General features: G+C 41.4%; 1 protein-coding gene across 1 annotated transcript in view; it reads right to left on the reverse strand.

Moving 5' to 3' along the window:
• LOC144686222 (contactin-associated protein-like 5) overlaps nt 1-13,663 on the reverse strand; it is a 304,622-nt gene that overhangs the window by 194,862 nt on the left and 96,097 nt on the right. The window contains exon 5 of the mRNA XM_078551312.1: nt 10,404-10,643. Within this exon, the coding sequence (XP_078407438.1) occupies nt 10,404-10,643 (240 nt within the window). The remainder of the gene's footprint in view (nt 1-10,403; nt 10,644-13,663) is intronic.

Below are 13,663 nucleotides of genomic sequence, written 5' to 3' on the forward strand. Positions count from 1 at the left end.
CCTCCCTAACAGCACTGTGGGTATACTTACATCAAAAAGACTGCGACAGTTCAAAAAGGTGACTCACCCTCTTCTCAAGAACAGTTAGGGATGGACAACAAATGCTGGCCTTACTAGTGATGCTCACATCCCAAATAAGAATTTTTTAAAAATCACTGTTCTGCCAGCTCCCATCAATGACAGGGTGAATACCATCACATGATCTCACTTTGGGCACATCGCAGAGGTCCAAAACTGACAAGCTACTCTTCACAACAACTAACATTTGTAAAGCTCCTTTAACACAGTTAAAGAAAATCCCAAGGCACTTCACAGGAAGCATTATCAAACAAAACTTGATATTTGGACAAATGGCCAAAAGTGTGGTGAAAGAAGTAGATTTTAAAAACAGTTTTAATGGAGGGGAGAGAAGTGGTGAGGTCTCATGAGGGAATTCCAGGGCTTCAGGCCTAGGCATGCTGAAGGCATGGCTGCTAATGCTCAGGTACTTGCTTGTACCTGGATTAGTGTCTAGTCTAAGAAGCTAATCCAGGGGGGAATGTCCTAGGATGTAGAGATTAACAACCATTTCTCATTTTGTTGCTACCATTGATTCATGAACCAAACCCACTGTGTTATTAGAATAGAACCCAATAAAAACATATAATTTCATGTAGCTAACTACAACTAGAGCATCTTTCAGTTTAATTCCCTACTAAGTGCCTGTTTTTGAGGGTCGGGGAGGCATTGTGAGTACGTCCAATACTCAGCACATTAGTGTCTGAATACGATCTCCAACAACATTTCACGGCTTGGCAGCTTCCTATAAGACTGCTTCTGAACATAAGAATAACAATAGAGACAAGCAATTATATTCCTGTAGTAAAATGAAAGATACCAACAATTGCAAAGAAATGACAATGGACATTAAGGGAATAGAAGAAAAGATTACTGAGATATATTTAGGCAAGAGAAAGTGTGGAAGAACAAGGCAGATCCCTCAAGGATGACAGAGATGCAATGGGAAAGGAGCTTGAAGGCAAGATAAAAGTTTTCAATTATCATTTCACAACGGTTTGCATTAGAGATGTTGTAAAGCAGTCTATTAAAATGGCAGGGCATGGATTGGAATCAATGGAGAAAGATAGTAGTCAGAAATTAAACTGGCATATCTAAAGGCTTCTAGAGCATTAGATCCTTGTAAAACTTGGCAGAGTAAATGTGAAGGAAAGGACAGAACACCATTTTAAAAAGCTTGTGAAGTGTATTGAATTTAATAGCAGTCCCAAAGGACTGAAAAATAGCGAATATGATTTCAAATCTTTTAAAAAAAGAAATATGTTCCTGAGATTTATAGACTAGTTACTTGATACACATATTATGGAAACTACCAGGAGGGAATTCAAGGATATTGAGGGAGAGTTAAGGTAATAAATCTAATCCATGGGATTTTGAAAGCCGAATCACGCCTAATGAATATATTGGCATTTTTTGTGAATTTAACAATAAGCAACAAAAACTTGCATTTATGTAGCACTTTTAACATAATAAAATGCTTCACAGGAGCGCTATTAGATATTACATAAGATTACATGGGATATAGAACACAGAAACAGGCCATTTCGGCCCAAATGGTCCACTCGAGCCTCTTCCCGCTTTTTCTCAAATAACTCCAACAGCATAATCCTGTATCTCTTTGTGCTTATATGCTTATATAGCCTCCCCACAAATGCATCTATACTATTCTCTTCAATCACTCCCTGTGGTAGTATGTTTCACATCCTTACCACCCTCTGGCCAAAGAAGATTTTTTCTGAATTCCCTGCTGAATTTCTTGGTGACTATCTCATATTGATGGTCTCCAGTTTTGCTCCTCAACTCAAGCAAAGATATTCTATCTGTGTTTAGTCTAACAAAACTTTTCATAATTTTTATTGACCTTTGTTGGGTCACCCCTTAACCTTCTCCTTTCAAGAGAAAAGAAACCAAGCCAACTCTTCAACCATAAAGTGGTGGGAGACAGTGGTGTAGTGGTAATGTCCCTGCACTTCAGGGAACTCAAGTAATGCTCGAAAGACAAGTGTTTGAATCCCACTATGGCAACTGGTGGAATTTAAATTCAATTATTTTTTTTAAAATCTGAAATTGAATATTCATCTCAGCGATGGTGACCATGAAACTATCATTGTTGTAAAAAACCATCTGGTTCACATATATCGTCCAGGGAAGGAAACCTACCATAGAACCATAGAAAAGTTACAGCACAGAAAGAGGCCATTCGGCCCATTGTGTCCATGCCAGCCCAAGGACACCCAGGTGCCCTTACTAATCCCATCTTCCTGCACCCGGCCCATAGCCCTGCAGCTTACAGCAATTAAGGTGCAGATCCAGGTACTTTTTAAAAGAGTTTAGAGTTTCTGCCTCTGCCAGCAACTTGGGCAGCGAATTCCAGACACCCACTACCCTCTGTATAAAAATGTTCTTCCTCATGTCCCCCCTACACCTTCTGCCACTTATCTTGAATCTATGTCCCCTGGTTCTAGAATTCTCAACCAAGGGAAACAATTTTATTCTGTCCAATCTATCTATTCCCCTCATAATTTTGTACACCTCAATCAAGTCACCTCTCAGCCTTCTTTGTTCTAAGGAAAATAACCCCAACCTATCCAATCTCTCCTCGTAGCTACACTTTTCTAACCCTGGCAACATTCTTGTAAACCTCCTCTGCACTCTCTCCAGAGCTATTACGTCCTTCCTGTAATGACCAGAACTGCACACAATACTCCAGTTGTGGCCTCACTAGTGTTTTATACAATTCCAACATTATATCCTTACTTTTATATTCTATACCTCTGCCAATGAAGGAGAGCATTCCATATGCCTTCTTTACAACCTTGTCTACTTGAACTGCTGCCTACTTGTCTACTTGCATTGCTGCCTTCAGGGACCTGTGTACTTGTACGCCAAGATCTCTCACTTCATCGACCCCTCTTAGTGTATTCCCATTTATTGTGTAATCCCTGTAACTATTTGGCCTCCCTAAATGTATGACCTCACACTTCTCTATGTTAAAAATCATCTGCCACTTTACCGCCCACTTCACCAACCCTTCTATATCGTTTTGGAGATTATGGCTATCCTTTACACTATCCACTACTCGGCCAATCTTTGTGACATCTGCAAATTTCCCAATCGTGCCCCCCACGTTCATGTCCAAATCGTTAATATATAACACAAACAGCAAGGGTCCCAACACCGAGCCCTGTGGAACGCCACTTGAGACAACTTTCCATTCGCAAGGGCATTCATCGACCATTACCCTTTGTTCCCTGTTACAAAGACAACCTTTTCTCCAGTTTGCCACATTACCCTGAATCCCATGGGCTTTTACTTTCCTGACCAATCTGCCATGTGGGACCTTGTCAAATGTCTTGCTAAAATCCATGTACACAACATCCACTGCACATCCTTCATCAACCCTTCTTGTCACTTCCTCAAAGAATTCAATCAAATTTGTGAGGCAAGACCTTCCTTTAACAAATCCATGCTGACCATCCCTTACTAGTCCATGCCTTTCCACATGACAGTTAATCCTATCTCTCAGGATTGATTCTACTAATTTGCTCACCACCGATGTAAGACTAACTGGCCTATAATTGTTTGGCATTTCCTTTGATCCCTTTTTAAACAATGGAACTACATTTGCATTTCTCCAGTCCTCCGGTACTTCCCCTGTATCTAGTGAAGATTGAAAATCATCCTCAGAGCATCTGCTACCTCCTCCCTGACTTCCTTAAGCAGCCTCGGAAACAATCCATCTGGCCCTGGTGACTTATCAACTTTCAAGGATTTCAACCCTTCGAGTACTTCCTCTCTCTTTATGACTATCCCGTGCAATATCTCGCAGTGTTCCTCCTGGACTACTATATCTACATCCTCCCTTTCCTTTGTAAATACGGAGACAAAATATTCATTCAAAACCCTTCCCACAGCCTCTGCATCTACACACAAGTTTCCATCTTCATCTCTGATAGGTCCCACTTTTTCCTTAACTAACCTTTTAGCATTAATGTATTGGTAAAACATCTTTGGATTATCTTTAACTTTACTTGCTAATCTTTTTTCATGCCCTCTCTTTGATTTCCTTATTTCCTTTTTTACTTCATCTCTGCACTTCCTATATTCGTCTAGGCTATCTGCAGTGCGTAGTTCTTTGTGCCTATTTTACGCTTTCTTTTTCTGTTTGATCTTCCCCTGTATTCCTCTAGACAACCAGGGGGGTCTAGATTTGGCAGTACCACTCTTATTTTTGTAGGGCACATGTCTACTTTGTACAATTAGGATCTCGCTTTTTCGTGCTTCCCACGGGTTTTCCACTGTTTTATCCTCCAGCAGAACTGTCCAGTCCACCTCGGCCAAGTCCCTTCTCCTTTCTGCAAAATTTGCCTTCCCCAGTTCAAGACTTTTACTCCTGCCTTATCTCTGTCCTTTTCCATGGTAATGCTAAATCTAACTGAATTGTGATCACTGTCCTCGATACGGTCGCTAACTGTCACTTCACCCACTTGCCCTTCTTCGTTCCCCAAGACTAGGCCTATAATTGCATCTCCTCTCATTGGATTTGTCACTAATTGGTTGAAAAAAATTTCCTGGACACACTGCATGAATTTTTCTCCCTCAGTGCCCCTTATATTGTTTGAATCCCAGTTGATATAAGGATAGTTGAAGTCTCCTACTATTATTGCCCTCTTGTTCTTACAAGCAGAAATTTGCCTACATATTTGTTCTTCTATCTCCCTTTCACTATTTGGGGATCTGTAGTATACTCCCAGTTGTGACTGCACTTTTTTTATTTCTAAGCTCAATCCATAAAACCTCGTTTGTTGACCCATTTAGTATATCACCCTTTCTCACAACTGGAGTTGATTCTTTAACCATTAGTGCTACCTCCCCCCCTCTCCTTTTTTATCTCCTACTCTATCGTGTCTGAAGACTGTATAAACAGGGATATTAAGCTGCCAGTTTTGTCCCTCCTTTAGTCGGGTCTCCATTATAGCAATGACATCCTGCTGCCATGTGTCTACTTGTGCCCTTAACTCATCTACCTTGTTTGTAATACTCCTTGCATTGAAGTATAAACAGTTTAACCCCGTCAATTTCCCTTGCTGGACACTTTTTAAGCTTTGCTTCTCCTGTAACTCCATGTCTATCACAACCTCCCTAGCTAATGTTCTACTTCCATTTTTCTGATCTGAATCTGACCTATCTGATCCTACTCCTGGGATCCCATCCCCCTGCACACCAATTTAAATACTCCATCCTTACCAGGTCTGGCCTATATGTGACTCCAGATCCACAGCAATGTGGTTGACTCTTAACTTCCCTCTGACATAGCCTAGCGAGCCATTCAGTTCTAGATGGACAACAAATGCTGGCCTTGTCAATGATACCCATATTGCGTGAAAGAACAAAAGTTAAACCCCCACTTTTCTGGTGTTATCTTTCTGAATCTTTTTTGACCTCTTCCAGCACCTCTATATCCTTTTCAGAATGTGGCAACTAGAATTGTACTCAATGTCTAAGTGTGGTCTAACCCAGCTTCAATCCTGGTTTGGCATATTTTCCATACTTTTCAATTCTATCCTTCTAGAAATAAAACCTTGTGCATTGTTTGCTTTTTTATGGCCTTGTTAACCTGTGTCACTACTTTTAATGATTTGGCTATTTGTACTCCCAGATCCCATTGCTCCTCTATTCCATTTAGATTCTTATTCTCGAAATAAACACAATCTCCTATTTTTCTTGGCAAAATATAATACACCTCACATTTATTTATGTTGAAATTCATTTGCTAATCATATGGCTATTCTGTAAGTTGATTAATACTTTCTAATAAATTGTTACAGCCCTTCTCAGTGTTGACTATTCCCACTACTGCACCGCCAACCCCCTCCCCTACTCAATCCCCACCCTCCCCAACGCACAGCCTCAACCCCACCCCACCATCTCCAATTTGGGGTCATCTGCAAATTTGGAAATTTATTTTGTTAAGCAACAAAATTAGACACTGAATCATATAAGGAATGATTGGGCAATAAAGGAGAAGTCTAAGACAGGGATTGCAGATCTTGCCATTCAAAATGGCCATGCACAGGGCATAGTTACCAAGCTCTGGGTTAGCAACCCAGCATTCAAATACCGATGAATTTGTAGGCCAGCGCCAGAACTGATCATGAAAACTAATTGATTCACACAGAAAACCAACTGGATCACTGATGTCTTTCAGGAAAGGGAAGTTATTCCCTCTACCGGCTCTGGCCTACATGTGACTCCGGTTCCACACCATGTGGTTGACTCTCAAAGCTGAATTTTGTTCAGATGGCAGATGTTCTGCTGCCAGGGGTGAAGGCAGGAGGCAACCCCAGATTGGTGGGCCGAGGGACCCAGGGCTGTTGTCCAACTGAGGATGGTGGCCCAGCCCCAGGAGCTGCCAGCTCAATCAGAGAGCTGGCAACTCAGCAGCCTCAGCAGCGCCACCACTAGCGGTGTCCATTGTTGAGGCTGCAACACCAAGGAGAGGGCTCCACAGTAGCCGGGCACGCTCGAAAACGGTTAAGCGGGGTTGGGGGACGCCGGGGCTAGGGAGGCAGGCCCCGGTGATTGCGGGGAGTGGATGGTTGCGGGGCGCTGGAGGAGACGTTGCTTCAAGGATGGCCATTGCCAGGGGGGTGCCCTTCCATGGCCATGGCATGCCCGTTAAAGAGGCCACCACCCCGGAATCTGCTCGGATGCCACCAGGTTTCGCCCGGCAGTCTCCTCACATGGCAGCAGCCACCCCCCCCCCCAGATGTGGGAAAAATGTCCACGGAGGCAGTGGGTGGCCCTTAATTGCCACTTAAGTCACTCAATTGGCCTCCTGGCCTTTTTGCCAGCCTTTCTGCCTCTGAGGCCATCTTTAAAATGCCCAGAAAATTGCAGCCTTAATGTCCTCTGGGTGACTAGGTTTGGAGAATAAATACAACCTTGCCAGTACAGCCCATATCCCCAGAAGCAAATTTAAAATTTATAGCTAAAATAGATTTAAAATTTAAGGGTATGGTAGGATATTGGTTATATTACTGTACTGGTAATCTACAGGACATAACTAATAACCCACAGGACATGAACTCAAATTGCTGTGGCAATTTCAGAACTTGAATTCAATTTAAAAATATGTTGGAACAAGTGAAGAGGGAACTCATTAGTGTGTAGTCTTCTGCCATGCTGTGTTAACTTGACATTATTATAATTATAAAGCTCTTCACTGAGACTTCTCCCTGCCTGGTTGATGCTCTGTAACTACGACGCCGAGAAAAGAAATCTTTCTAGTAATAGTTTCCATCTCACTGAGGAGGCTTCAGGTTAATCTACATTCAACAACCTGCTCTGAAAATTCTGCTCACATTTCAACAGCTGGGACAAATTTCACCACATCAGCTGAGACAATCCACAACATTCTAAAACAATCAACAACATTGTACATAAATAAAAAAACCTGCAACATTTTTTTTAAAAAGCCAATTCACCCTATCTCCCATTGTTAACACATCCTTTAAAAATTCCAGGATCCAGGTTTGGATCGCATCTTTGCCAAGAAACTATTCAGTTATTCCTTGGTGTTTATGTTGCAATCTTGTCAGAATGAAGTGATTCCCTACTTGTAAGTGAGATCAGCTGTTACCAATTGGGGAAAGGTTAGGGCATTATTCTTAAGTATATATAAGAACTGGTTTCCACCGGTGTGGAGGAAAGGAAAAGGGGGTCTGTGCCTATGTTCTCTGGGTTTTGTCAATAGCCTAAGTTAAGGGAAGACAGGCTTCAGGTTCCTCCTTTACATAGTGAATGAGCATTGAATTATAACACTTGGGCCAAACTTTATCAGTGCAGCAAGTTTTGTTGAAATCCACTCATCAGTTTTGGAGATCTATTATTTACAGACAAGCAGAATAACAAATGGGGGTAAAACATTACTTCCGCCTGCCTTCAGTGGTAATAAAAAGCAGACAGCAGTTACAATGGCCAGGAAGCTGTTGGATGGTTTTGAACAAAAACAAATAGTTTACCAAAACCCATTAGGGAATGTAAATGCATTAGCCCAGACTTTGCAGCAGTAATGATAGTGAAACTCTCAGTGTTCCTTGCCATTACTCCTCTGAATCTGCCACCAACTTCCGGAGTCTGTTTGTGCTCAGTTAAACGCAGACATTCAGAAGTTGCTGCCAGTCACTCTATGATTTCCACACAGGGTCTGCTGCTGAAGTCCTCTAAGACTGCAATTACATAAAAATCACTGAACTGATGAGAACTTTATGCTTTTGATCTCCCTGCAAAAGCCCTTGAAAAAGTTACATCTTGTTGAATGGGTTGTAACTAGGTTTTAACTTAAGTTCATCATTAATGCAGAAAAGCCTCACTGGCCCTGAAAAGCTTTTATGTCAATTTATTCAGTGTCAAATTGCTCAATTATGATTTTTTAAAAATCTCATTTTTTAGAATAATCTTTTCAAAAGTTTGTTGATGCTTTTTAAGCTTATACCTTAATTCCATATGAATGTTCCAATCATTTATTTTGTTCTCTGTAAAATGGTATTTAAAAGGGAAGGTTGAACAGTGCATTTTACTTCCTGGTTTGCTGTCTGTGAGAATACATCAACATGGATGGCTGTTTATCCTTCTTAATCACTGATAACGCTTTTGCTAGATGTCTGGGGATCACTTGACTTGGCACCAGATTCAAACTAGCATCGAGAAAGGAAAAATCCACACCACAGAGATTGCAAAATCTTTCTTCGGGCAACTTTCTTCAAGGTCAGTGGCGAACACCGATCTGCTACTGACCATAAAATGCGGATCATTGTCATTCCCAGACATGTCTACATGCGACTGCAGTCCCACATCGACAAGGTTGACCACTTAACTGCCCAGGAATGCCCTAGGAAGCCACTTAGTTGAATCAAAACACTTTCAGGGGTTTAAAAATGAGGCACTCCACCATCTTCCCAGGGTAACAAGGGATGGGCATTAAATTCCAACCTTCAGAGTAATACCCACATCCTGAGATAGTCTTTGAAGCACAGGAATTGTTGTTCTGTATAAGTGCAGCAGCCATTTTACACAAAGCAAGATCTCACAAATAGCAATGAGAGGTAAACAACTAATGAGCGAGGGAAGAATGTTGGCCAAGAGATTGGGAGATGATCCTGTGCACCCTTGAAGAGTACCAAGAAAAAAATACTGAGTCCTAATGGAAACCCTTTATATTTAAATTAGGAATACAAGGGTTGCCAGCAGCTCTATTTCACCTTTCTGAACCCACACAAAAGTCTTTTATGATCACTTGAAGTGTTGATTGGACACTTCCTCAGCCTTATATTGGGCTTCGATCATGAACTCCAACTCTTGACATGTAGCTGAAAGCCACAGATTCTGAGCTAGGAGAGATATCAAGGAACAAGCTAACACAAACTGGAAATCTCAGACTTGGCGTAGAGTTCCTTGTTTGATGCTCTTCCCTGCTCTTCTCTGATATTGAGCATCATTTTATACTAAAGCCTATGCATGGAATGTCCAGTGGAGAATCACTTAGTCTCTGGATGAAATGCCTAAAAATGGTTACCCACCTCTGCCCTGCCCTATTTCTCAAGGTTTTCCACTGAAGTTATGATCTGGAGAATCATGCGGAAAACACTAATAAGTGCAGCGAGGTGAGTCCGCCACCTATGGAAATGGGTGGCTGATCCTCACAGGAGACATTCAGACACCAAGTGCAGTCAACCAATGATGATGGCAGAAAGATGGCCACCTTGCATTTCAGTGTGTGTGGTTCTGTTATTATACGGACAGGGGAACACTATGACTAATCTTGGTATTGGCTCCCTCCAAAAATACTAAAGTCATTCCGGATCTAGTGGTGTTAACAGTCACAAGGAGGTATGCCGGAATGCTCAAGATTTGGGCACCCTCCATTTTGAACTCCTTCTCCTTTCCCATGCACTGAATCATAGCCCCAGCTTCTTGCCAGCTTTTTTTAAGATAATCATCATGACCTACTTTTGAGGGATCTCCAAAGCTGTCTATAGAGAACACAAACATAATGTATGCTCTTGTAGCTGATTACCCTGTGAGAGTAATAAGTGGCAATGATCTGCTAGCAAATTATTTCAGCAAAGTAGTTGCCTTGTTCAATTAACCATCTGATTTGCCTTACAAGGTAATGGTGCCCTTGTGAAAAATTAACACATCCATTATAAACACTTTTACCAACAGCTATTACATTTTTCCATTCAATAACATTAAATTACATTGTGTATCAGCAATGTGCCATTAATGGAATCCAATGTCCAGCTTTAATTAAACATTTGCGATACCAGAATGCTACATCCTACCTTTCTTACAGAACGGTCCATCGTAAGCAGAGTGGCCACAGTCACAGGAATAGCCGTTATATTTCTCGATGCATCTCCCCCCATTATGGCACAGATTGCCGTAACTGCTGCAGTGTCCTGGACATCCTGGCTTGACCCCTGGGGTCATTTTTGCTCTTTCCTCAAGGTCAAGAGTCACCCCATTTAATTGCAGGGATCGAATGCACCCAAGGAATCCTTTCTGTCTTGAAGCTGTTCCTCCTGAAATTACAGTAGAACAAATTACACTTTAAACCCCTTCTTGTGCCTTGTTCAAGGGTAAACCCTAATGAAATAACCATAAACAATCTGAAAAAAAAAATGTCAGAAGATAAAACTGGGCAACTGTTCTTTTATATCAACTTTTTCTGTTTTCTATGTAACATCTCTAGCCTATGAATGGGTTCTTTCTTCTACAGTGCTCCTTTTAATTCAAAAATTGAAACAGTCTTCTTTAAAACTCCAGAGACATTTGTGAGAACAGGAGTCCTGACTACCTGAGGACCTCAATGTCCGAGGGAGTCTGTTGGACCTGCACACAGTGGGTTAAAATAGCTTTCTGCTGAATATGGGACTGTGAAGCTGAATATGGGATAACAAGCAATGTATTATATATGGGGGCAATGGACAAATCCACAGATAAAGAGGATGATGCAATGTCTGAAAGCATGCGTTCAGAAATAGTACTGAGCTAATTATGGCAATATAATCATGGTAATGAGATCATTAGAAGGGATTGAAAAGGACAAAATGCACTTTAGCTGTGTGCACCTAACTTGTTTTGCCTACGATTAATTGGCCATACTACGTGTTGTAGTTTAACTGTATTTAATCAGTTAAACTGGCACCTGTATGTATCTTTGCTTCACTGTGCTTTCTGGATAATATGCCTAAGTGGATATGATCAATGGGAAAATAGGTATGTAAGTGTAAGTAAATCATTGTCAGTCATATGGGAGTCGTGAGTAAGGTGTCTCACTGAAGACCTGACTCTGTGTGCGTGTGTGTGTTTGTGTGTGTACACACTCTGGTGTTCAAGATAGCGAGATGTGGCGAGATGTGGTGCTAACCATGATTAAAGATGTCAACTTCTACTTCAGAGAAACAGCATGGGCTGCCTGAGAAAGATAGGGGTAGGAATTTGTCTTGAGCAATATTGCATCAGCTGCCCGTTATACTTCCTGCAGGAACTCTATAGCAGCAATCTCATGATTACTTCCAGTCCCATGTGCTAGTGAGCATAGAAATAGGGGATAAAAACAGAAAATGCTGGAAAAACTCAGCAGGCCTGGCAGTATCTGTGGAGAGAGAAACAGAGTTAACGTTTCGAGGCCGTACGACTCTTCTTCAGACTCTTCCCTTGTATAGAAATAGGAAAACTGAGCGAATGAACACGTGGCTGGAGAACTGGTGTAGGAAGGAGGGCATCAGGTTTCTGAGGCATTGGGACTGATTCTGGGACAGGTGTACAGGATGGTCGGGCTGCATCTCAGCAGGCCTAGGACTTATATCCTCACAAGGAGATTCACTAGTGCTGTTGGGGAGGGTTTAAACTAGATTGGCAGGAGGGTGGGAACCTGAGAGGAAGCTCAGATTTGAGAGAAGCAAAACTGGTAAAAGGAATTAGAAAAGTAGAAAGCAAAAATAGAACACAGACAAAGCATAGGTAAGAATCAAGTAATTTCAGAATAGAGAATAATGTTAAAACAGCAGAATTAAAGGCACATAGCATTTGCAAAAGGGGTGATGATTTGAATGTACAAATCACGGTAAATGGGTATCATTTAATTGCCATTATGGAGATGTGGTTACAGGGTGACCAAGATTGGGAACTGAATTTCCAAGGATATTCAGTATTTCGGAGGGATAGGCAAAAACGTCAAGGGGGTGGGGTAGCACTCTTAATAAGGGACAACATCAGTAAGAGAGGATCTTAGAGAGGGTCAAGATATGGAATCAGTTTGGGTGGAACTAAGAAACAGCAAGAGGCAGCAAACGTTGGTGAGAGTTTTTTATGGGCCACTAAACTATCCTGCTAATGTACGGCATGGTATAAATCAGGAAGTTAGAGATGCATGTGACATGGGTAATACAGTAATAATGGGTGACTTCAATTTACACATAGACTGGGTTAACCAAGCCAGCGCTCATGCCCTGGAGGAGGAATTCCTGGAGTGTGTATGAAATGGGTTTCTGAAACAGTACATTGAGGATCCAATTAGGATCGGGCTATTTTGGATTCAGTGTAATGAGAAAGGGCTAACTGATAACGTAGCTGTAAAGGAGCCTTTAGGAAACAGTGACCATAGCGTGATAGAATTTACATTAGGTTTGAATGCGATATAGTTCATTCTGAAACTAACATCTTAAATCTGAAGAAAGGAAATTATGATGAAACGAAGGGCAGGTTGGTTATGGTAGCTTGGGAAAATACACTAAAAGGTTTGATGGTAGACAGTCAATGGCTAGTATTTGACGAAATTCTACATGGTCTACAACAGATAGACATTCCTCTAAACAAAAAGTAAACAAACCACGGTTAATTAAAAAAAGTTAAAGATTGCATTAGATCAAAGGAAGTGGCTTATAAGGATGCCAGAAAAAGTGATAAGCCTGAGGATTGGGAACAATTTAGAACCCACCAAAGGAGGATGAAGAAACTTAAGAAAAGGAAAAGAGAATTTGAATGCAAACTAGTCAGGTGCATAAAGGCGGGCTGTAAAAGCTCCATTAGGTACGTTAAAAGGAGAAAAAATAGCTTGGACAAATGGGGGCCCACTACAGGTGGGGACAGGAGAATTTATAGTGGAGAAGAGGGAACCGAGGGAGAAGCTGAATAGTTACTTGGCGTCTGTCTTCACGGAAGAAGATACAGAAAATCTCCCTGAAATGCTGGACAACTAAGAGACGTGTGAAACTGAGGAACAAAAAGAAATTAGTATTAGTAAAGAAACAGTGCTTGAAAAGTTAACTGGGTTGAAGGTTCAATTGAAATCCACTGGACCAGATGAGCTTCATCCCAGAGTGTTGAAGGAGGTGGCTAGAGAGATAGTGGGCGCATTGCTGCACCAGTCTCAATGCCATCTTTCAAAATTCTACAGATTCTGCAAAGGTTACTGCAGGCTGGAAAGTAGCAAATGTAACCCCGCTATTTAAAAAAAGGAAGAAGAGGGAGAACGGAGAACTACAAACCTGTTAGTTTGTTGTCATGAGTAGTGAAAATGTTAGAATCTATTATGAAG

Source organism: Cetorhinus maximus, chromosome 11 (assembly GCF_964194155.1).
Source record: "Cetorhinus maximus chromosome 11, sCetMax3.hap1.1, whole genome shotgun sequence".
NCBI lineage: Eukaryota > Metazoa > Chordata > Chondrichthyes > Lamniformes > Cetorhinidae > Cetorhinus > Cetorhinus maximus.